At 36.4% G+C, this 24859-nt stretch overlaps 2 protein-coding genes across 2 annotated transcripts in view; both read right to left on the reverse strand.

The window, feature by feature from the left end:
• Positions 1–15360, reverse strand: part of LOC149551017 (uncharacterized) — a 50066-nt gene extending 34706 nt beyond the window's left edge. The window contains exon 1 of the mRNA XM_089786584.1: positions 14860–15360. Within this exon, the coding sequence (XP_089642710.1) occupies positions 14860–15246 (387 nt within the window). The 5' untranslated portion in view covers positions 15247–15360. The remainder of the gene's footprint in view (positions 1–14859) is intronic.
• A 1250-nt stretch (positions 15361–16610) lies between these two features.
• On the reverse strand, positions 16611–17294 carry LOC149551018 (uncharacterized). The gene is made up of 2 exons (XM_089790039.1): positions 16904–17294; positions 16611–16783 (listed from the first exon to the last, which is right to left on the reverse strand). The coding sequence occupies exons 1-2, from the start codon at positions 17292–17294 to the stop codon at positions 16611–16613; spliced, it is 564 nt and encodes a 187-aa protein (XP_089646165.1).
• Between the last annotated feature and the right edge of the window lie 7565 nt (positions 17295–24859).

Raw genomic sequence — 24859 nt, forward strand, 5'->3', positions numbered from 1 at the left:
ACAATTGGCTATATACAGATATGTAAATGTTGTCATTAATGGCAACACATGATGTACATACTTGTAGTAAACCTCGGAAATAAAGGTACTTAGCTTTTTGGTACTTAGAAAATTGTCTAAGTATGAAAATGGTTTACAGCAGTGCATTGTTTTATACGTAAAATGTTTTTGACGTCATATTATGACTAGCAAGGTTAGATGGAGATAGTATACATGTTGATGATGACGTGTATAATCTCGGACATCAGTACGGACACTACGGAAGAATGATAATTAAGATGTTCAGGACATCGAAATGAAAGGTAAAGGAATTATTTTGTTTACAAAATAATTACTTGACCAATTAGGGCCAACATCCTAGAAGTTTACTCTAAGTTGGAAAAGTATATTGTAGTCTTAGCTGACCTAGCAGAAATTTGTGAAAAGGCATGGTATTTATGCAAAGGATATCTTGCGAGGTTAAATGTGCGTTTTTTATGTGAAAGTGATATGAGAACTTTTTGTGAAGCAATATATACTAAGTTTTTGAGAACCTAATTTTGTGATCCGAGATCGAGCTGAGGTCAAAAATCAGCTGAGAATAAGTTACAGCATCTATACTTCTATATTTGAGGAACTTAAAGTAAGTTACTTGTTTGGGCAGTGAGTTTTTCTTGTAATTGAAAGTGCATGTTTGGGCAGCGAGCTCTTCTTGCATACATTATACTACAACTCCTATCAAGGTTGGAATCTCCTATCAGGGATTCAAAGTCTCCTAACAGGGATTCTATATACTGAATTTTCTTATTAACTCCTAACAGGTTTCATCCTCTAACAAAGAACATATATATCAGTATATCTTTGTAGGCATCATTCCCACCGAGGTTTTCCCTTGGCCAAGGTTTCCCTAGTTAACAAAATATGGTGTTATGAGTTCTCTTTGTGTATGGTTACTTTTACTGTTCAGCATTGTTTGTTTACTTTCTTATGCATGGTTCAGTAATTAATAATATCCAATTGGTGACAAAAGTTTGTAGAATATTGATTCACCCTCCCCTCCTCAGTATTACATATTTCTAACAATTGGTATCAATGCCTAGTTACTCAGAAGAGGCTTAACATCTTGAGTAAGATCCCAATGGATATGGAACAGTTGATGAAGAACCTTGAAGAGACACTTCAACAAATTGATCTCCTTACTGAAGAAGAGATAAGTTGAAGGATAGATATGAAGACTCCAATGTATACATTGGACAACTGAAAGACAACATTGAACATCTCAAATCCAAGCTTGAATCTACTGAAACTAAAACTAGTGATGATGAATATTCAAAGCTGAAAACAGAGTACAAGATCTTGAAGCATGAGTTGAAGATTACTAATCTGAAGTTAAGTTTGAAGAGTGATCCTAACAAAGTTGAATCTGAATTAAAGACTGAAAATTCAAATCTTAGAGTCAATCTAGCAAAGTTGACATCTGAGCTTGAAGCATTAAGAACAGATCATGAAAAACTTCAAAAGTACAACACTATTGTGAAAGGTGAACTAACTCAAAGTAAAGTAAAACTTAAAAAGCTTTATTCTAGAAGCGAAAAGTTTGATGAATCTATGTCAATACAAAGACCTACCTATGATAAGACCAGTCTTGGTTACCTATTTAATATGTCCGTGAAGAAACCTGAAAGTGGATCAAATCTGAAAGGAAAAGATAAATCTGATGATAAGATTGAATCCAATCGATCTTCTGATAAATCTAAAGAAGTTGGACCAGAGAAGGAAACTGAGAAATTGGATGAACCTAAGCAAGTGGAATCTCCTAAGGAAACCAGGTATGAATTTAGAGGTAAGTGTTTTTCATGTAATGAAATAGGTCATATGAAAAAAAATTGTACAAATAAGTCATTTAATCATGTTACGAATTTTGATTGTCATAATTGTCATGGTATGGGCCATAAAGCAATTGATTGTAAGAAGCCTAACTATTATAATGATAAAAGGAATAGCAAAATGTCTGGAAATACTAACCCTACACATAGAAGATCTAATGAGAGGACATCAAGAGAAAAAAAGACCTTTTGATGAAAGAAAGCAAATCGTGTGTTATAAGTGTAACAACTTTGGACACAGCTTGGAATTGTCAAGCACCTATTGATCAACAGAATCCCAAAAGCAAAACACCAATATGTTAGCTATGCAACAACTTCGGACATACAACAAAGTACTGCATAATGGACAAAAGCAACAATGGAAAAAACTTCAGAAATGACAGAAGGAATCATGAAAGAAACTTCGGAAACAGAAGCAACAATGGAAGAAACTTTGGAAATGACAGAAGGAATCATGAAAGCAACTCCGGAACTACGAAAGACAATGAAGATCGAACAAATGTAGTTAGTGAACTTCAAGAAGAACCTGATGAGGCATTTGTAAAAGGATTAAATATTTCTGAGGAAAAGTTAGATGATGCAGGGGCAGAAAGATTGAAGTCAGGAATTGAGTTTGATTCAACTAAGTTGAACTAAGCTTGCATTAGAACTCGGAACTCCGGTAGAGATAGAACTGTGAGTAGTGAGGTTGGGAAAAGGTGTATCTAGATGAGTTAGATTGTGGCTAAGCTCGCTTGGATTTTGGAGCTTTTAGTAACAATTATGAAGGAAATAAGAGAAACTGTTGTAAACAGAGAAGGTTAATTCTATAACAGTAGATGGAATCTACGTTTTTATAGCGAATTTTGTGAAGCGAAGTTTTGTGAAGCATTGTTATGATGGATGGAAGCTATAGTTATCCTCGGGTGGCATTTGAAGATCGGACAAATGATCTTGAGCAAATACTTGATTTCGAAAAGTAATAAACAGCTTTTTCGAGTTAGCACAGTACGCAATTAATGCAAGTCCAAGTTGGATAAAAGGAATACAAAACGTAATTATTTCCACATTACGAATCATTTCAGAAGATTAGAGCATACAAAAGCAATTTGTAAAGGCAATTTCGAGCAAAACCCTACTTCGGAAAAAAGTATTTTTATTTCTCGCGCAAAATTTGTTAGATAAATTTCTATTTGGTGTGATTATGGATATGTCAATAATTCAGAATGTTGAGAATGTTGATAGACACAAAGTGAAGGTTGTTCCTATGAAAACCTTAGAGGAAAACCCTAATTCGGCTTTATCTATTACTCCGAATGACGTATAGTATATTTGGAAGATGTAGGAAGCTACTTGCTTGGCAAATTTGAGACTATTGGAAGTGAATTCATGAACAAGGACATGGAAATTGTTTTCAATCATGATATGCCTGTAAAGTCCGAATATGAGCATCTGAAGGATTTAGACTTAGCCAGATATTACTTTTAACGTGAACTTGATACCGAAGAGTGGACTCAAATTATATTAAGCAAAATTCACAACGGAAAGATTTGGATGGGAGAAGATGTAGTTGATATTTCTGCCAATCTTATACATGAGGTTACTGGTCTTAGTAAGCAATGCAGTGTACCCATTGGAGAAAAACTATTTAAGAAGAAGGTGGAACTTAACACCAAAGCAGTTTATAATGGTAAGGCAATGGTGATCAACACCATCAGACAACATGATGTGAGATTCTTGAGCAGAATCATTGCATATTCTATTTGTACAAGTTCCAAAAGTGATGAGTTGTCAACAAGTTTCATTTATGCAACTTATAAGATTTGTGTTAAGAAAGAACACGTGAATTTGAGTGAGATTCTGAGAGTGCAACTCCTTGAGAATTTGGAAAGGATTAAGAGGACTAAGAATGGTATATTTAGATTTCAATCTCTGATTCATCACATTTTCTTTCATGTATTTAAGAGATTTCCATTTCTATCAGTTACTGATATTATGAGCAGTGAAAGATGCACTATGGACAAGATAACAGATGTGTGCAGAAGGCATTCTACAGAGAAAATCTTGGACAGCGGAAATCTAATTACACTTTGGACAACATATCAGATGTGTGCAGAAGGCATTCTACAGAGAAAATCTTGGACAGCAGAAATCTAATTATAAGGACATTTCAAAATGAGATGAAACAGAGATTCAGAATTGCCCCTACAATTGTTGACAAATTTAAGAATGATATATGTTTTATGGTGGATTCAAATCTAACCTATATTGAAGCAGTAGAACCAAGGGAAACATTTCTTGAGCCCTTAGGTTATGAGTTGAGTAATGATGTAGCCATCGGTTACATTGATTTAATGTTGAAATCCAAAATTGATCAAGCTTCATACAAATTTGGAACTTATGAGGAGGTCACTCAGTCAGCCTACCAAACATCATTAGAGAAAGTATCTCATAAGAAAGTTCAGACTATGGTGAAGAAAGCACTAAGTGAGGCCAGTATGACAGAAAGTGTCATAGGCAATAACACAAACGATCTTCGGACTAAAACATATTGGCGAACAAGGTGTGATGTATGTGACACCCCTATCAATTGGTGAAGCATCCAGTGTATCTACTACAGAAACTCCTGTAGAACAGAGCATTCCATATGCTGTTGTATCAGCAGAGCAACCTAGTGAACCTAAGAGGAAGTCTGAGAGGTTAGTAGAGACTCCCAAGGCAAAAAGAGTCAAGCAACAAGCTATTGGACCTGGCAAAAGGAAGAAGGAATTGTGACAATTGAAGATTCCAGCAAGGAAGAAGTAGAAGAAGAAGAAGTCAAACAGCCAGAAAAGGTTACTGTTTCCAAGCAGCCAATAGGTAAGACAAGGCAACCATTGAAACCAAAGATAGAGAAAATCAACACAACCATTGTCAATGAACGAAACTTTGTGCAGGTGAACAAGTTCTATGATTTATGCAATGGTATTGAGAAAGAACAAATAGACATCTCTACTGTGAGATATATGATTCTTAATAACTTGAAACTTGAGAGTATTAAAGGCATGATGAATCAAAAAGTTTATGATAGACTTATAGCTAAGAAGGCACCAGTTCATGAAGAAGACATGGAACTTCGGAAGTTAATGCTAAGAACTATGTGCAAGATAGATGATGAAGATGAAACCAAGAAATTGATGAAGAAACTAACACCTTACTTGCGAAGTAAGATGAAGCCATTTTTGTTCATGGGAGGAGAAAGGAATGTTATAAGAAGTGAAATTGAGCAGCCATCAATCAAATGATGAGTGAGTTAAAGGCAGAACCTACAACTACAGAGAAAACTTCGGAAGTATCAGTAAGTGGTGATACTATGCAGATTGATCAGACAAATGTTACTACTACCATTGATAAAGATCTGTTCAATCAGCCTGAATCTTATTCAGAATATATTCAGGATCAGTTGAGACTGATTGAACAAGAGAAAAGACAGCTAAAAGAAGAAAAGAAAAAAGTTGATGAAGCCAAGTTGAAATTGCTTGGGGAGGAGGAGAAGCTAAAAGAAGAAGAAGAAAAGAGGAGAGAAAATGAAAAAGAAAGGAAAGAAGTAGACAACAAAGAAAAAGAAAGAAAAGAAAGAGAGGAAAAAGAAGAAGAGAGAAAATCAAAAAAGGCAGCAGAGAAGCAGCAAGAGGAAGATGTGGTGAAAGCATCTAGCTCATCCACTCTTATATCTCTCGCTAACCTTGCAGATGATGATGACGATCAAACTGACTTGATCTCATCTTTGACAAAATTGATTGAGAAGAACAAAAAAGTTAAAGAGTTTATAAAGAGCATTAATGGAGGTGACTGACAGATTGCACAACAGCCCCTCAGCCAAACATACAAAAAAAGGCCTCGAACAGAGAGCTCAAGCAGTTGTAAAATCATTTGATGATGAGTTTACAAATTTATTGAATGTTGCTGAGTCTAAGGCTCAAATTTCACATGATGCTAATCTTTTTAGCACCATTTGTCAGAATATTTAGAATGATTTGATGACTCTTGATACTTGTATCAAGGAACTCCGGAAATGTCAACAAGTTGGCAAAATACTGTACATCAATGTACTTTATCTCATAAGTTGACAATAGAGTTGGATAACAAGATTCAAGTGAAGCTAAGTGAGCTGGAAGCTCTAACCAGTCAAATACAGCAACCCTCTTGCAGAATTGATAAGTTTGAAGGACAAGTGGTCAGTGTTCACTCAGACATCAGCACACTGCAATTTTGTAAAGAACAAGTTTTGAGAAGACTATCAGAATTCAGAGAGTCTATTGCTCTAAAGACATCAGCTATTGAGAGACAGTTGGAGGAATGTGTCAAAGCAAAGGACACTTACTCCAATTTTACTTACTCCGACCTTAATGCAATTGAGATTGCATCATATGCCTTATGTGCAATGCTCACTTCTGCCGAAGCAGCAAAGGACACAGGGGAGAAAGGTATCAACAGTTTGAAGATTGCATGAAGATAATATCAGCTTGAAGCAGCAAGACAGAAAATTTTGACAGTTCTGGACAGCAAGCAGAATTTTTATTTTTATTTTGACAGTTTTTGGACTTTCCAACCTTTGTCATTGATGTCAAAGGGGGAGAAGTTGTAGAAGAAAATTGCAGTAAGTTATGTATGTAGTAATCATATCGAAAGGGGGAGCATTTGTAATATGAAGTATTTGTAATAGATCATAAGTAATGTAGATTTCAATAAAGTTTTGTTACTTAGCCAATTTTCCTTACTTTGTTGCAATCAGAGGCCAAGGGCGAGATTGTTGACAATTGCCTATATACAGATATGTAAATGTTGTCATTAATGGCAACACATGATGTACATACTTGTAGTAAACCTCGGTAATAAAAGTACTTAGCTTTTTGGCACTTAGAAAGAAAATTGTCTAAGTATGAAAATGGTTTACAGCAGTGCATTGTTTAATACGTAAAATGTTTCTGATGTCATATTATGACCAGCGAGGTTACATGAAGAGAGTATACATGTTGGTGATGACATGTATAACCTCGGACATCAATACGAACAGTACAGAAGAATGATAATTAAGATGTACAGGACATCGAAATGAAAGGTAAAGGAATTATTTTGTTTACAAAATAATTACTTGACCAATTAGGGCCGATATCCTAGATGTTTACTCTAAGTTGAAAAAGTATATTGCGGTCTTAGCAGACCTAGCAGCAATTTGTGAAAAGGCATGGTATTTATGCAAAGGATATCTTGCGAGGTTAAGTGTGTGTTGTTAATGTGAAAGTGATATGCGAACTTTTTGTGAAGCAATATATGCGAAGTTTTTGAGAACCTGATTTTGTGATCCGAGATCGAGCTGAGATCAGAGATCAGCTGAGAAGAAGTTACATCATCTATACTTTTGTATTTGAGGAACTTAAATTATAGTTACTTGTTTGGGCAGTGAGCTCTTCTTGTAATTGAAAGTGCATGTTTGGGCATGAGCTCTTCTTGTAATTGAAAGTGCATGTTTGGGCAGTGAGCTCTTCTTGCATACATTATACTACAACTCCTAACAGAGTTGGAATCTCCTAACAGGGATTCAAAGTCTCCTAACAGGGACTCTATATACTGAATTTTCTTATTGAGTCCTAACAGGGTCCATCCTCTAACAAGAAACATATATATCAATATATCTTTGTGGGCATTATTCCCACTAGGGTTTTCCCTTGGCCAGGGTTTCCCTAGTTAACAAAATATGGTGTTATGAGTTCTCTTTGTGTATGGTTACCTTTACTGTTCAGCATTGTTTGTTTACTTTCTTATGCATGGTCCAAAGTAATTAATAGTATCCAGTTGGCGACAAAAGCTTGTGGAATACTAATTCACCGCCCCCCCCCCCCTCTCCCCCCCCCCCCCCCCACCTCTCAATATTCCCTATTTCTAACAGATTATAGCCTTATCAAGCATTTTATCAATCTCCACTTAGACTTTTTTAGCATGAATAGGAATCATTATGTGTGCTTTCCCAACACTAGTGATGCTCCAAGTATTAAAGGAGTCCTTAATACAATCATGTTTCTGATGGAAGTCATTTTAGATATTTGTAAATCCATGCAAAGGCTTCCATTTAGTCAATGAAAATTCAAAATATTGTATCCTTTTTTAGAAGGTCCAAGTCATCTTTGACCATAATCATTTGCAAATTTCCTTCTCGTCCCAAATTTACCTTTACTACAAGAGGTTCATTATATTTTATGTTCTTGACACTACCATATCAATGTGTCAACTCATCGTGTAACTGAGCATATCAATGTGTCCACTCATCATGTAACTGAGCATCACCCACCTACTACTTAGTCTATGATAAAAGGTTAACATGATGCTCGATTGATGACACTAAAAAGTCTCCCATACTGATCCCTTTTTTCTTCTTTTCTTTTTTTTAATTTCCATTATCTCCAAAAAACTACAACCAAGTTGAAACACCTCATATACTAGTGTAAATGGCCTTAAAGAGAATTGGTTTCATCTTCGAAGCAACACTGAGCATTCGACTCTTTTGAGATCATTGACTAAAATTAGCTCGACAACATAGTCACTCTTTTATCGATATATGAATAATTTGAACAAGTTTATATAGATTGAAAACCCATGAATCCTTCTTCATTCAATCAATGATTCCTATCTATCACACATTCATCTTCAAAGTTTGAATATGATGAGCCTTCTAATGTAACTACTTCCTCACTTACTATGTTGTTCTTCATATCTATGATCAGCTTTTGACCCTTGTTTTCTATGGAAAGTGTGTTGTGATGAGCCTTCTAATGGAACTACTTCCTCACTAACTATGTTGCTCTTCATATCTATGATCAGCTTTTGACCCTTGATTTCTCTAATTGTGATCGGCTTTAGTCACTACTAGCCATTTCTAAGCCATCCATGCAATATATGCTTTCTTACATACTGAGATGACCATAAAAGTTTTTAAAATGATTGAATTCCAATTCATAACTTCTATGTTATCAAAACAAAAAACTCCACATGTTGATTCTTTATCATTTGGCTCTTACAAGTAGAAAACACAACGCCAAACTATGAGTTTACTCAGCCTTCTCCAAGTATCTTTAGGTAGTATATCAACACCACACATAACCATCAAATTCTATATTGGTGAGGTTCCTCCCAAATAATTCAATGGGTGTCACTGCTAGTTTCTTTGTGATATTTATGTGAATCACATAGGATCCATCACATAGGCACACATAATAGAGCTTCCACTATCTAATCTTTACTCTCCTATAGATACCATATGGAGCATTCCCTTTTATATCTTACCTCTATCACTCATTGTAACAATGATTAACTCTGTAAGTCCCAAAATTCTTTGTAGCAAGTATGCCACCTTGTTTTGCACATTGCTCTATTTACACCTATCTTGCAATGTTTTGATCTTTTTTATCAAATGCTTCACCCATTATACTTTGACAAACTCTATTTTTTAAAGTGAATCTTGTTCATCACCTTTCTTACTCCAGCTCAAGTAATAACCAATACTTTATAATCTCTCTACATCATTCTTGTTGATTTTCACCTTTTCCTTTGGACATCCAATATTGTCACGATCTCCAAATCCACACAATTTATACGACAATCTTGTCTTTTCAATCTTGTCTTGTTTAAGTTCCTCTAGCAATCCCTTACAGAGTGCCTCAAGTTCTTCAACACTGTATATAGGATATCCTTTTGAGTCATATTCTATCCAACTCCAAACTCATCCACTATTGATGCTTTGATAATAACAACCATCAAAAGTAAATTCTTCTAAAATTGCAACTTAAATGGCATGTTGGATGTATACAAATCCCCTTGTGTAAGAAGAACTTGTGTGTTTTGTTGTTCTAACTATATGGGCACTCCTTAGTTAAATGACCCATTATCTAATAAATATTATAACATCATTTTAGAGTGATTTATTTTAATTCATCCCTCTCCTCTACAATTGATACACTTTCTATACCTAAGTTTTTTGATTGATTCTTTGTTTACTTTTGATTTCTTTGCCATATGGAGCATATCTCTTCACAAAAATGAACTAATCACAATTCACTTCATAGCTTGCATCTAAGTTGTCATCCTCACTAATTTTACTTTTAGAGCATTAAAACATCTTGTTCTTTGTCTATTGGTAGCTTATTGTCATTTTTATGTAATGAAGGGATAAGACCTTTGATTAACCATATCTTCTTTTATTCATCAACTAACTCCTCCAATTTTACCAACAGTTTCTTAAGCTTGCAATTGTAAGCTCTCATGATCTTGCATTTTTCTTTATCCAATGTTGTACATTTATACCACAAATTTATTATTGTCCAAAACAGTCCAAGTTTATTATGGTCCAAATCAATCCAATTTCAACTTGTTGAATCAACCTATGTATATTAATCAAGTGTCACTCCTTTGACGTTGGCTAGGTATGATAATAGCCAGTAAGTCTTTTCATTTGAGTATTTACTACCCAAATGGTCTCACGTGTTTTGCAACACCTTATTCCCTCTTCGAATCCATCTCTCATGAATCGATGCACAGTGGGGGTGGCTATGAACTCATTAATACCATATCTCTCAACTTTGAAGGTTTCCTATCATCTAATGCAACTTTTAAGCTCCTTAATGGTGAATTTTCACTTTTAAGTCCTAGTCTTCCTAAACCCTTCAAAACAAGGCTTTCAAGAATAACTCCCATGAATTGTACAACATTGACAATATGATCACCCTTTTGATGTATTGTTGTCACCCCTCATCAACATATCAAAAACTTGGATAGGGTTTCTTTGGAACATGTCCTTCATTAATAGAAGGGTAATCAATAACGAGGCCTTACAAATCATGTATTTTGACCATAACATTTGTTGTAGAAAAAGATAGAAGGCCATTTATGAATAGCCATTTGGGCTTTATACAATATACCTCAAAATCAGAAGAGGTTGTTTTGTAATGAATCGCTCAAAAATCAACTACTACTCTGCTAAAAGGCCAAATTAAGCTTGTTTCACTAGGGCATAACAAGGATTTCACACTTCAAGCCCCAAACCTTCTTACAAATGGCTCAACATATCCCAAATGGTTTGCATATGCTTCCCAAACAACCTCACACACTTTTCCAATGGATTTTAATCAAAACCCAACTCTTGGCTATCTTCTCATACCAAAAACAAGTGATTCTCAGCCTACGGCATCACTAAAATTGTATCAAACTCAACCCCACGCTTCTACAAACTTACGGAGCATTAATTAAATCCAAAGACCCTCATCTCCACCAATTTATAGAATTTTTCAACAATGGAATGGGCCCTAGAACATTATTTTGTGGATTAAACTCTCACATCTAGGGTTCCATAACCTGTCTTGGTAAAATGCTTATAAAATGTGCAAAACTTAACAAATATTGTTGAAACCAATACCAAATAAATGAGGATTCAACACTCTTTCCAATACATTTGGTTTCTAATCATGGAGACTTCAGACTACGACAACAAAAAGACATCTACAAATCAAGAAACAGTGACTTTTTATTGCAATTTCTTCACCTTTCATCAACAATCTTAGAATCAACTTCTTAGTATTTGAATCCCTAACTAACTAAAAACCAAAAACTTATTCATTATGACAACATTTTAAAACTTTTGTCAAATGTCTTCCATTGATTCTAATTTGACTCAACCAAATACAACATGGTCTAGTATAGCTTATTACATGATTAAAGCATAACATTAAAGCAAATTTGACAAGATTGCCTCATTGAGGTATGAAATCATTAGGTGCTCCTCAACCATAAACTTAGGCAACTTTTAGCTTTCTAAAAATAAATTGATAAGTAGATTCAACATTGCTTATCCTTAATGTGAAGCCTTCTCCTTAAGATGGATCTCATTCAAATATCTCAATTTATTTTCCAATGAACAACTTTACAACACCATGAAGACTTCTCTCTCTCTCTCTCTCTCTCTCTCTCTCTCTCTCTCTCTCTCTCTCTCTCTCTAAAAAGGCCCTCGAACCTTGCCTTCACACAAATATTTGCCTCATATAAAGGATGTTATGTTGATTATTCTCATAGATCTTGGCATACCACACCCTTATTTAGGAAGGCCAAGTTGTCTACCATCCTTGGCCTACTTATCCTCTATATGTTCTAAGGTTGTTCCTCATAGTGGGTTCGATCTTTTATGTCTTCATTCTTAACTACAAGCGCGACTTACGCTTTGATTACAACTCCTATTATGCTCTATAACTCATCAAATCTCTTTAACTAATTCAATCTTTTTAATCCTCCTTGTTCAGTAATCTCAAAGATCTTATAAACTCTCAGTTCATTCCCTAACCGCAATGTGGTTTTCTCATCCTTTTTTCACGCTTCACATCATTAATTTATGGGAATCTAATGTCACTCATTGAATTATTCTTCATCTTCTTAATGACTCATTTCTTCATACTAGTTTAATATTTGTTGCCTATATACTTCGATCAAGTTTGAATTGAATACTCTACAATATAATGCAATGCCTGGCAATGAGTTGGGGTAGATAGTTCAATGGAGTATCTACATCTTTCATTACTATTTACTTGTACCTAATCATATCAAATGATAGTGATTTCTCTTCACTTCTCCACAAGTGTGATATCGTACTGAAGGATCCCAAAGATATTGAAAATCTCTTGTGAGATCATTCTCCTACATATGATTTGATTCTATTGCTTCATTGATAGCCCTACCTATGACAGTTCTACCTTTAAGAATCTAACCCATTTTCATATAGAGAAGGGCACCAATGTTTATTATTAAATGACAAAAACTAATAGTACTTACCAAGTAGACCAACCAAATAACATAATAGAAGCATTATATAAATAGAGTTTACTTACATAAAAGTAGATAAAGGAAGACCATGCCAAGATTAAATGCTTTCCCTATCTACAACTATTCAATGTAAAGGGGACTAGAACTATTGATTGGACCAAAGCTGTTTGGAACATGCACAATGAAACATGAGCTAACCCAAAAGCCAATAAGTAACAAAATGGACAACTCTACAAACTAGCAACAAAATTTCAAATTTGTTTTATGATAATTACAGAACCTCAATGATGTGACCGGATGTTACAATATAACAATATCGAAAAATGGCTTGATACATCATGATATAAAGTTCTTTTGAAGTTGGTCAATTTTTAGAGAAACCCAATTAAATTGCAAATATTTGGAAAAAGAAATTATTTTTGTCTTGGCAATTCATTACTATGAATAATCTTTGCTACTATGCCAAACCCTATTAAATTACAATTTTTTAGAAAAAGGAAATAGTTTCGGTTTGCCAATCTATTACTATGAACAATATTTTCTACCATGCCATAAACCAAAGGGACAGATTCCACAGTATAATATAGCCATAACGAAAGGTCCAAAAGGTGTTTGCAGCAGTGCTCATTTGTGTTGACTCCAGGGAGTCCCTGGGCCACTCTTAAGCTCCCACCTATACTGCAGCTACATATAAGAGTTCATTTTTATTTTTCCTGTAGCAAAGGTGGATGGGTTGCAGCACTAAATACTGGAAACAGTGGGACATGCTCCCAAGCATATTGTTACTGCAATAAAGCAAGGCAAAAAAGAGTACTACAAACAAGGGGGATCCATTGCCACAGCAAAGACCAGATAACACTGGACCAAGCTCCCCAATTTAATGCAGTGATGATGAAAAGGATGCCAAGTTCCCCCTATAATGTGAGCATAATAAAAGGGGAACCCAGATGTGTGCGATACTGATAAGACAGTAATTTAGATTTACCATAATGAAATGAGGGAATATGTGGGCCAACGTCCAGCTAACGATACAGCAGGGCTCAGAACATGTGTTACAATATGGCAGAGCAGTTACTATGATGAAAACATGGCTCTCCGCTAAAATACAGCTGCAATAATAGAGTGCAAAACTAGTGTGTCCCACATGGAAGGGGAAGTAAATGCCACAATAAAGAACACGAATTGTCAAACAAAACTTCCTGCTATATTGTCATTGTGAAACAGTGGACCAAAAAGAGCGTGCACTGTAACTAAGAAGGAGTACTTGACTCAATACAAGACCATGAAAGCTGTAAGCTAAAATACAGTTGCAAAATGACAGACAACAAATTTGCAAATTTGGTAAAGTAGAACGATTGGCTTGAAAAAGACTATAAAACATCTCCGATATGATGCAACTGTAACAAAGTGAGTAAAAATAAGTGTGTGCTAGCGGTAAAGTGGCGTAACTGGATTGTCAACAGACAATGAAGGCTCTATACTAATGCAGCTGCTAGAAAGTGCGTACAGAGCAGGTGTCTGTTGCTGACAAGTCAGACTGATTGGTTCAAAAAAAAAAACTATGGAAGCTCGCTGCTATATTTAGCTCTGATGGAGTGGGCCAGATCATGTCTGCAAACACTTTAAGGCAGATAAAGACAATGGAAAGTATCTACTATAATGCTGTTGTAATAAAAAAACGGCAAGATGTGTGATAATACTGTAAGGCACGCCATTAGCTTGATAATAAATGTTAAGTCTATCTACTAAGGAAACAAGTAAGAAAGATTGTGAACTGCCAAAAAGCCAGATCAATTGGCAAAATTAATACCATTCATGTTCACAGCTATACTGCAGCTAAGGTTGGACAATATAAGTGCTTAATAAGCTCAAATGGAGCAAATGGTTCGCTAAATACAGTTAAAGGCTCTCAAATATAGAGAAACTACTATAACGAAGAACAATTGCCACAATTAGCAATTGGTTCGATAAGGTCTCTCCAATATAGAAAGGCTACAATAAGGCACAGCAACAGCCACAATGAAGACCCGGATTCGAATCCCACAAAAACGAGGCAACAATAACGCGCTCTGACAAGCGTGTATGCTGCGACTAAGTCGCCAGATTCCGAAGCAGCGCAAATACAATTTAAATATTTTAATATGAAAAAAGGGGGAAAATGTTTCACAGCCCTAACCTGGAAAAGGCTGCAATAGTTGTCCCAGGACTCGAAGCGCTGCTTGAGAGTAGGCTGCAGGCGGGCGTAGAGGTGTCTGTACCACATCTCCCTGTAGAGCAGACAGAAGACATGGTCATTGTCGACGTAGGGCGCAATGGCTTCGACAGAAGGCCAGGGGGACTCCTTGAACATGCGCTCGCTGAGCTTCTGGAAGCTTCCTTCGTACAGCTGGTGAATCTCGTAGACATTTTTCTCGCGAATTTGGCGGTAGAGGAAAACCACAAACGTTCTAATGGCGTCGGGCACGAAGGAGGGATCATAGCTTGGCTCTTGCTGCTGCTGCGGGACGTCTATACCGTCGTCCAAGGCGTCGTCATACTCCCGGCTGTAACTCTCGTACGCCATAGCTACAAGTCGAACGCGGATCAATTAGAATGGCTGTAATAGTTTACACAGTATGTCTTCCGATCTGAGGGTTTTAGATCTCGCAGTAGGGTTTCTGCGATTTTTGAGTAGGCTGAAATTTTTAGTGGGCTTCTCTTTTGAGGGCTTTATAGCGGCTTGTATGAGGAAAGAATTTGTGTTTAGCTTGTCCTATTGCTATTACGATTCAGCTATTTAGTTTTTGAAGTCAAATTCATTCACTTAGTGAGGAAAGAATTTATGTTTAGCTTGTCTTATTGCTATTACGATTCAGCTATGTAGTTTTTGGAGTCAAATTCATTCACGTAGGGGAGAGGACCCACTAGTTGTGCATGTTCCAATAGTTTTGATAGTAGTTGTTAACTTAATACTCATACTTATTGATTTAATATCCAACATTTTTGACAAGATTGTACCAATGGATGCGACTTTAAAGTTGTTTTTGTTAATGATGATTATCCATAAGTGAATGAAAAGTGTCTCTTTTCCCAAAAAACAACCAATAGTGTGATGCCATGTCAGCCCCACAAGTATGGGGTCTCCAATGCACTATGATTGGTCTCACTTTTTTTTGGGTTGTTTTGGACACTTTGACAAAAAGCATGCTGATGTGGCATCATATTTGATAATGTGGCTATGAAACCTTAGTTATAAGCAGGGGATTTGCCAAGTAAGCTACTATCAAAAAATGAGAGTGATTTGAAATTTCCACATAGGATTTTGAGAAGCGTGAAGTTAGGGTGAACAACTATTGGGTCCTCTCCCCTAGTGGTTCACATTATGATTAGATTTCTAGACCAATTTTAAAAAAACTTCTCCCTCAACTAATCTTGCAAATATTCAATTATTAGTTTTGAGACTATAGTTTTTACTCTATTTATACTATTACTATTACTATTTTTTTCAAAAATCTAAAAACATTACCAAATGTTAAATGTTTGTTAATATTATTATTAAAATACATATTTTAGTTATTACTATTTTTTACTAGTGATTTAAACATTTTTAAAAATCCATTCAAATTCTTTTATTTTTATGTGAAAGGAAAGTGGCTTAAATTAAGGGCCAACATTTAATTTGACATTAGTGGTTGCATTATATTCATTGAACTTCTGACATACATGCATTTTATTGAGCAACCATATTTGCATTTTATTGTGAATTGCATTTCATGCCTAACTCATGATTAAAACTTATTGTTTTCACGAGTTTAAATTTATCATTTTCAAACTTAATTATTTGAAAAAAGAGGGGTAAAAACTTTATTGAAAATTAGAACAACTAAATACAAAACAGCAAAGGCTAAAGCCCCAGAATCACCAGAGACCACAGAAAAAACACAATCATCACTCCCCAATACCACTTTTATCATCTACAAGAATCCTCTCCAAGTTCTGACATAACTCGTAGGGCATCTGCTCCCACTCATCAATCTTCCGACCATTTATAGCTTCTAACGCCCATTTTGCTAGACAATCGGCCGCCCTATTCCATTCCCTTGGAATATGGGCATAAGACACTGAATCCATTAAAGAACTAACTTGTAATATATGTTGCACTATCGTAGACAGCTGCTAGCTAACATCAGAAGTCTTCCTCTCAAGAAGCATATTGACCAGGACTTGAGAGTCAACCTCACAAATCACCTTTTTCCGCCCTAGAGCATAGGCTCGCTTCAAAGCATATAGGATAGCCAAGCCTTCCATCCTATTAATAGCCTGCATCCCTTTGTTAGCCGAGAAAACAAAAACCACAGATCCAAAAGAATCCCTTCCATTCCCACCAATCCCAGCTGAACTCGGATTACCCCTAGAAGAACCATTCATATTGATTTTCAAAAACCCAGTGTGAGGGGGTAGCCATTTCCCCATCCTTTGAACTGTTTGCTTCACACGTCTCCCTCTCTTGATGCAAGCTAAGGACAGAGATATCCCTTGTATGCCAAACCTAATAACCATCTCAGCATCACCTTTCTCCAATGGCAAAATAATCTCACTCTTAGCTTCAATAGTTTCTTGGATCATTCCCATAATTCTAATCCAAACCTATTGAATCCCTAATTTTTCACCCTGAAAGATTCTACGATTCCTTTCGAACCAGACTTGCCATAACAGAGAGATAGGACCAGCATACCAAACATCATGCAAGAAGGGAGCCGATGAAGGGGGCCTTCCCAATCTCGTCCAAAATTCTGCCAGGGAGGAGGCATGAATGAAGGAACAGTGGAAGAATAAGTGTAGGACATCTTCCTCCCCACCACTCCAGAGAACACACCTCGAAATGCCAAAAAAGCCCCTCTTCTGAATATTGTCCCAAGTCAAGCATCTATTCTAGACCAAAGTCCAAATAAAGCAATTGCACTTTGGCCAAGAGAATTTATTCCAGACTTTCTTCCACCAATGAACCTCCCCCCCTACAAAGTGTTGAGAGAGCAACTCTTGATAACCGGAAGACACAGTGTAGGCACCCTTGGGATTAGGGGACCAGGCCAGCACATCACTATCCATAAGGGCGCTACAATTACAACAAGAAAGAATGTAATGAAGCTCAGCGCATTCTACCTCCAACCCAAAGATAGGCCACTCCCCTGGGTTCTTCCATCTTGCTTCCACCAACTGTCCCTGAAGGGAGAAGGACTTAAAGTCACTCACCATAGTCCATCCAGCTTCGAAAAACCTCTGGGATAATATACACAAATGAGGATATTGGACAACTATGGGAGGATATCTATCCCAAGAATCATGCCAGAAATGTGCCTCTAACCCACTCTTATAGATCCAGAATAGGCCTCCCTTTATGAGCGTAACCCCTTTCTTAAGAGTGGTCTAGATGACCAAGCCTTTCCCTGTCAAGCTATATCGAGGGATATCATTTTGGGGGATCCCAAAAAAATACTTATGAGACAAAATTTTGGCCCACACCTAGTCCTGTTCCACACACCATCGCCAATATAATTTAGCTACCAGAGCACTACTAGATAGCAAAGATTGGCATAATCCAAGACCACCAAAACTTTTTGGGCTACAGACAACCTCCCACTTAATAAGGCTCCACTTAGTTGATGATAAATTTCTAGCCCATAAAAATTGTCTTGCTAAGGAATCAAGGTCCCTAACAAAGCTCATCGGCGCCACCTAAATCATACACCTATAGAGAGGAAGAGCCTGATTGAAGTAGCTGGACCCGACCAGTAAAGGATAGCCAACGATGGGTCCAATGATTCACTTTGTCATGAAACTTATCCAAAATAACCTACCATGATTCCCTAGACTTCCTATCAGCTGAGATAGGGATCCTAGGGTATAGCAGTGGAAGGCTCCCAATTTGGAACCTAAGAATATGAGCAAAACTTTGCTGAATGGAAGGTGGAGTGTTGAAGAAAAAATTGGAAGACTTGCCCCCGTTAATTAATTGTCCTGAAGCAAACAAATAAACATCCAACACCTTCGGCATATTAGAAGCCTCCTTAATGGTAGCCATGCCCATCAAAGTTGTATCATCCACAAACTATAGGTGAGATTATATAGGAAGACCCCCTTCCCATTGCCAGCCCTAAATGAAGCCCCCTTCAACATTCCTTTTAATCAATTGTCCCAAACCTTCCATCAAAAGAAGAACGGGTAAGGAGATAAAGGGTCGCCTTGCCGCAAACCTCGAGAGGCCCCAAAGAGATTAGAATGTTCCCCATTGATTAAAACTGAGAAAGAAGTCGAAGTCACACAACTTATAATCCAACGAATCCATTCATCCTCAAAACCAAAAGCACCCAAAACCTTACAAAGAAAGGACCAGCGAACTCTGTCATAAGCCTTGGCCATGTCCAGCTTGATGAACATAGCCTTGTCTTTGGAATTGACCATGGAATGAATAGTCTCAGTAGCCACAACCACCCCATCCAGAATCTGGCGGCCCTCCACAAAGCCACTTTGTTCTTCAGAGATTAGCAATGTAAGCCACTTTTTCAGTCTTTCAACAATCAACTTAGATATAATTTTATAAGTTACATTGCAAAGAGAAATAGGGCGAAATTGACTTAGCCGGTCAACCTTCTCCCCCTTGGGAATGAGAGCAAGGAAGGTAGAGTTCAGGGCCTGGAGCATTTGCTTATTCTTCTGGGATTCTTGAACAACTGCAAATAAATCTAATTTGATAATATCCCAAAATTCTTGGAAGAATTCAATCGAGAAACCATCTAGACCAGGAGCCTTTCCTTTTTTCATCTGGAAAACAATCTTCTCTAACTCCCCCAAAGATATGGCATACATAAGATGCTCTTTCATTTCCAAAGAGACTAAAGATAGAATACAGGAGAGGACCTGAGCCTTTGCAACCGAGTCCCCCTGCAATTCCTCCCTAACTAAAGAAGCAAAATATTGCACAGCTTCATTTGAAATACCCTGAGTGGAAGAAATAACCTTCCCCCTATCAGTCACCAAAGATGACATAGAATTACCATGTTATCTGGCTTTCACCGGATTGAAGAAGAAACCAATATTCTTATCCCCCTCTTAAAGCCACTCAATCTAAGCTCTTTGTTTCCAAAAGATTTCCTCTCTTAGCTCGAATTCCTCTAATGTTTTTACAGCCCTAGCTTCCTCTTGCAGCAAATACTCTGACACCCCATCCTCCCTAATCAACCTGGTAATATTATTCAACTCCACTTGAGCCTTATTTTTCGCCTAGTAAATGTTCCCAAAGCATTGTCGGTTCCATCATTTGAGCTGCTACTTAACATATTGGAGGAGCTTAGCAAAAATATACATTGTTGTCCCAAAAGCACGCCTACTATCCTTCCACCACTCAACTACACATCCATAAAGGTCTGGGTCCCTGAGCCACATGAGCTGAAACTTGAAAGGTGGCTTCTGAGGAAAACGGGCAAAAGAAATGACAAGCTTAATGGGCTAGTGATCCAAACCTCTCCAATCTAGTATTTCAGAACTAGAAGACCACAATCCACCCACCCAAAAATAGGAAACCATGAAGTGGTCTAATCATTCAGAAATGCACCTGTCACCCACCCTTCTATTGTTCCAAGTGAATTGACCATTGCTAGGCTTGATATCCACAAGATTGAGTGCTGAAATATTATCCCGAAGTAAGACAGAAGAGGGATCTAATCTTGCATTACCTCCCCATTTCTCAGTTAAATCAAGAATAGCATTAAAGTCTCTAGAAATAATCCATGGCAAGTAAGAAAATAAGCTACGAATCAAATGAATATTATTCCATGCAAGAAGCTTACCTTGGAACTCAATAGGAGCATAAACATTGGAGAAAAGGACAGATTCTCCTAACTCAATGCATAAAGAAACCATGGATAAGGAGGACTCAAAGGAAATCCATGACATAGGTTGGATATTTCGTGGGTTCCAAAGACATGCCACACCCCCCAAAGATCCTTGAGCTCCAATGCACTGATGTTGAAGATTTCTCCACAGCTTAGGTGCCATACTCATCATACATTCCACACAAAAACCTTAGTCTCCTAGAGAAAAAGAACATTAGGAGAATGACTTCTAACTAATTCCCAAACAAATTTTTGTCTAGGGTTGTTGTTCAAGCCCCTAACATTCCAAGAAATAATGATCATTTCAGAGGAGTCGAAAAGTGGGAATCCAAGGTCTTAATAAAACTTGACTCCACCAAAGTCTCCCCTATCATCTTAATCTTCTCCAAGTCCTTCTTACATCCCATTTTAACACTTTTCTCTAAAATTCCCTTCTTACCATCCTTTTGAAGAATGCCAAAATGAGGAGAAGATTTACCTCACTTATCTGTATCTGAAATCGTAGTCCTTGCAGAAAGAGTAGCATCCTCCACTCCTTGTCCCAAATCAACATTTGGCTCTAAAATCATCTGAGTCCCTGTCTTCCCATCCATGACCATAGGCATGGCAGATTCCACATGAGAAGCCGAAGGAGGAATGGGAGAACAAATCTCCAGTCCAGAATCTGCCACTAGTTGTTCTGCATTAATTAATATAAGATTAACTTCTTACTAACCTAGTTCGTCCAAAACCTCAAACCTGTTAAAAGTATCCTCATTCTGTCTCTCCATTAGAGTCCTCTTTTGACCTCTATTTCGATTCTGAGCCTTAACCTGAACAAAACCCTTAGCATCCTTGCCCTCACCAATAGTAGGCTCCTTCCCCTTATCAGCACTAGAAGTGTTACGAGGAGGACGTGGAGGTTGTTGCTCCATTGACTTGGCCTTCGAGCATCTTCACACTAGGTGGCCATATTCGTGACAAAGGTAGCATCGGAAAGGAAGGGTCTCATAATTTAGTTGTTGCACCCAGGAATATGAGCCCGCACACATTTCCACCGCATCTGGCAATGGTCTACTCAAATCAAGTTCCACACAAATTTGAGCAAAAGTCATTACTTTCTTACCCAAGGTTTCTGTTGAAGACCCCATTGGCTTTCTTAGCATTGATGCAAGCATATGAAGAACATTCTCTCTACAACATTCTATTGGAAATCTAGGTAACCGAATCCACATTGGAACTCAATTTGGAAGCTCCTCAAAAGGATTAAATCTTGCATGCCATTGTTTGATAAATAGCCCAACTTGATTATAAAAATAAGGCCCACCCTCAAAAACCCTATTGCGATCAGCTAGGCAAATAAATGTAACCATGAAAAAATTGTTTGCAAGCAACGTGACCTCCATTTCACCCTTTGGTTCCTAAAATCTCTGACCCCAATCCTCCAAAAATTGAAGAGAAAATCTTAATCCCAAAAACTTGCAATACAACGAATGCTTAGAGTAGTATTCGACATCTTCAACGATCATTTCAAAAGGAATAACTAGTTTGGGTCTTTCTTTGTAGCGTTTGAGGCAACCATTAATCTTCATGATCTGTGATCCCCCAGGTGAGCTCGAATCCGTACCATCTCTATTCTTAGAAAAAAGGGTGTTTTCAAAAACCCTTGCCTCTTGTCCCAACATATTCAAATCCATTGTATGATGCAAACCTACACTAGGTGTCGCCCTAGAAGGCTCACCCTTAGCCATACCCATGCCTAGCCTTGGTCAATCCACTAAAATGGGATTTGACCAAGCACCTCGCAGACCCACACTGCTTCAACTTCAGCATGGCGACCACATAAAATAGGCAAACCAGTGCTTGCAATGACAAAAGTTGTGACTCCCCTCCCCATGCAAACAAATAGCCTCCCTCCCTGCGCAAACCCAGACACAACAAACATTAGCTAGGGCACAACTGCCCTAGCTCGGCAACCATTTGCAGATGTGCGACATCCATGAACTTTTTCAACCTCAAATTTAATTATAAAATGCATAGTTAGATGCACATTTTTTAACTACATAATTTCTAATAAATATTTTTTCATGATTGGATTGGGTGAATCATTTTGAGTCTTATATGCACATGATTGAAGTTAAATATCTTTATTCATAAGTAAGTTAGTTTAGATGTTTATACTTTCTATATTATATTTTTTAAGAAATATATTTTTTTCATTTAACTAAAATATTTTAAAAATATTATCTATACTTATATTATATAATATTTTAAGAAACACTGTTATATATTATTATTATTATTAAAATATTTTTATTTTCATAGGGAATACCAAATTGAGAGATGATTCTCTAAAGAATGAAATCACAATTAATCTTTGTCGTAGTAGATCAAAGAGGAACAACTCCAACCCATTTAGTAAAGTAATCTGTAACTATTAAAATATAAGTATGTCCTTGTGAAGGAGAAGATATCATACCAACGAGATCTAGATCCCAAACATTGAAAGGTAAAGATGTTAATTGAGTGTGAAGCGTAGTAGTAGGAGCATGAATAAGATTACCATGTCGTTGAAACTGTGAACATTAATCGAAAAAAGAAAAAGAATCTTGTTCCATTATATGCCACTAATATCCCATTTGTAGTAATTTTGTAACCACTGATTTTCCACCACAAGATCCAGCGTGAGCTTCTTGTAAAGCAACTGGGATTTTACTGTTTCCTAGACATCTTAGTAAATGGCCATTATAATGTGTTTTATATAAAGTTGCAGCCAAGATAATGTATCAAACAATCAATTTTCTAATACAATTATGAGAATTTCAAGAAGAAGATTCAGGAAATGCCCCATCTTTCAAGTACTAGAAAATATTAGCAAACCATTCTTCAAAACTCAAGTTCCAACTATGATATACCGCGGAACAAATATCTATTTAAAATATATAATCTTTTACATAGATTTTATATATATATATATATATATATATATAATTATATATAATTTAAAATATTTTTATTTTCATATTATAATTTATTTATAATAGTATATATGATATATGTGAATAGAATTTAACTATATAAGATTTGTGTTGATTAAAATATTTTATATACTATGATAAATTTATTATTTTAATATTAGATTTATACTAAAGACTATTAAAACTGAGGCAAGTACTGAGCCATTATATGACACTTGTTTTATATTTCATACTTGCTTTCTGGAATACTCACAAAGCTTTGGTGTTTTTTTGGGTTGGGTTGGAGATAAGTAAAACTAGTGTAGTTGTCTTTTCTCCATTTTCTCCATTATATTCTATGGCTCATTCTGCCTTATGGCTTTCTTGTCTTTTATATTATTTGGGTTTTTTTCTTCGTATCACATCAATGTTGGATTTGTATTGTATTGCAATAGCCTTATATATTTTTATAGAGGGTTTGTATTTGTTGCAAGGATTTCATTCTCAAGAACACATCAAAATAGAGTTATACAGAGTTCATATTCTTCAAGTAATGAAAACTCCAAGTCAGAGTGGTATGTTATGTACTCCTTGGATGAAAATGGTGTTCAACATTATACTTTAGCAGAGGATGTCTACTCTTATGAAATTAATAGTACATAGTTTTTGTCATTGTATGAAAGACTCCAGACATCTTCATTCTTCTTCTTTCCATAATTTTCTATGTTCGGGGCATTTTTTTATATTTGTAGTTACTAACTTTCAGTTTGTGCTACCGTTCAATGCGAAGCTCCTCCTTGGCCATGTATCCATTCTCTTGCTTAGCTAGGTACATATTCTTTGACATCTTTTAAAAAAAAAAAAATTTAAAAGATAGGGCTTTGTTTTCACAATGAATATTCTAGTGTTTAGCCCATCTTGTAGAAAATTTTGTAATTTCCTTCTGCTATTTGATTAATCTTTTTTTTTGCCTTCAAATTTTTAGACTAATTGTTACATGTGATAGTTTGAGGAACAATTTGGTGTATTCAGATATCTTTTCTCTAAGAGATCAAAACATGGTTTAGTAAGAAAAAAGGTGTGATGGATTAAGCAAGAGTTAAGTAAGAGTCACAGTCATGAATAGGAAGTGCTTCCACATACTACATCAACTTCTATTGCATGCCTTAGGACAAAAATGCCAAAAGAATCTAGACACAAAAATGAAAATGAGAATGGAAGTGATGGAAAGTTGATTAAAAATGAAAGCCCTTGTTCTTAGGTCTAGTTTGAACAGTTCATCTTTCCACCTAGTCATCATAAAGGGCTTCCAATTAAGAAATAAATTAAAGAATTTATCGAAAGAAATGATGCAAAGGTTGAGAGTTCT

This window comes from Cupressus sempervirens, chromosome 6 (genome assembly GCF_028749045.1).
Source record: "Cupressus sempervirens isolate cs-2001-9-10 chromosome 6, ASM2874904v1, whole genome shotgun sequence".
NCBI classification, from domain to species: Eukaryota; Viridiplantae; Streptophyta; class Pinopsida; order Cupressales; family Cupressaceae; genus Cupressus; species Cupressus sempervirens.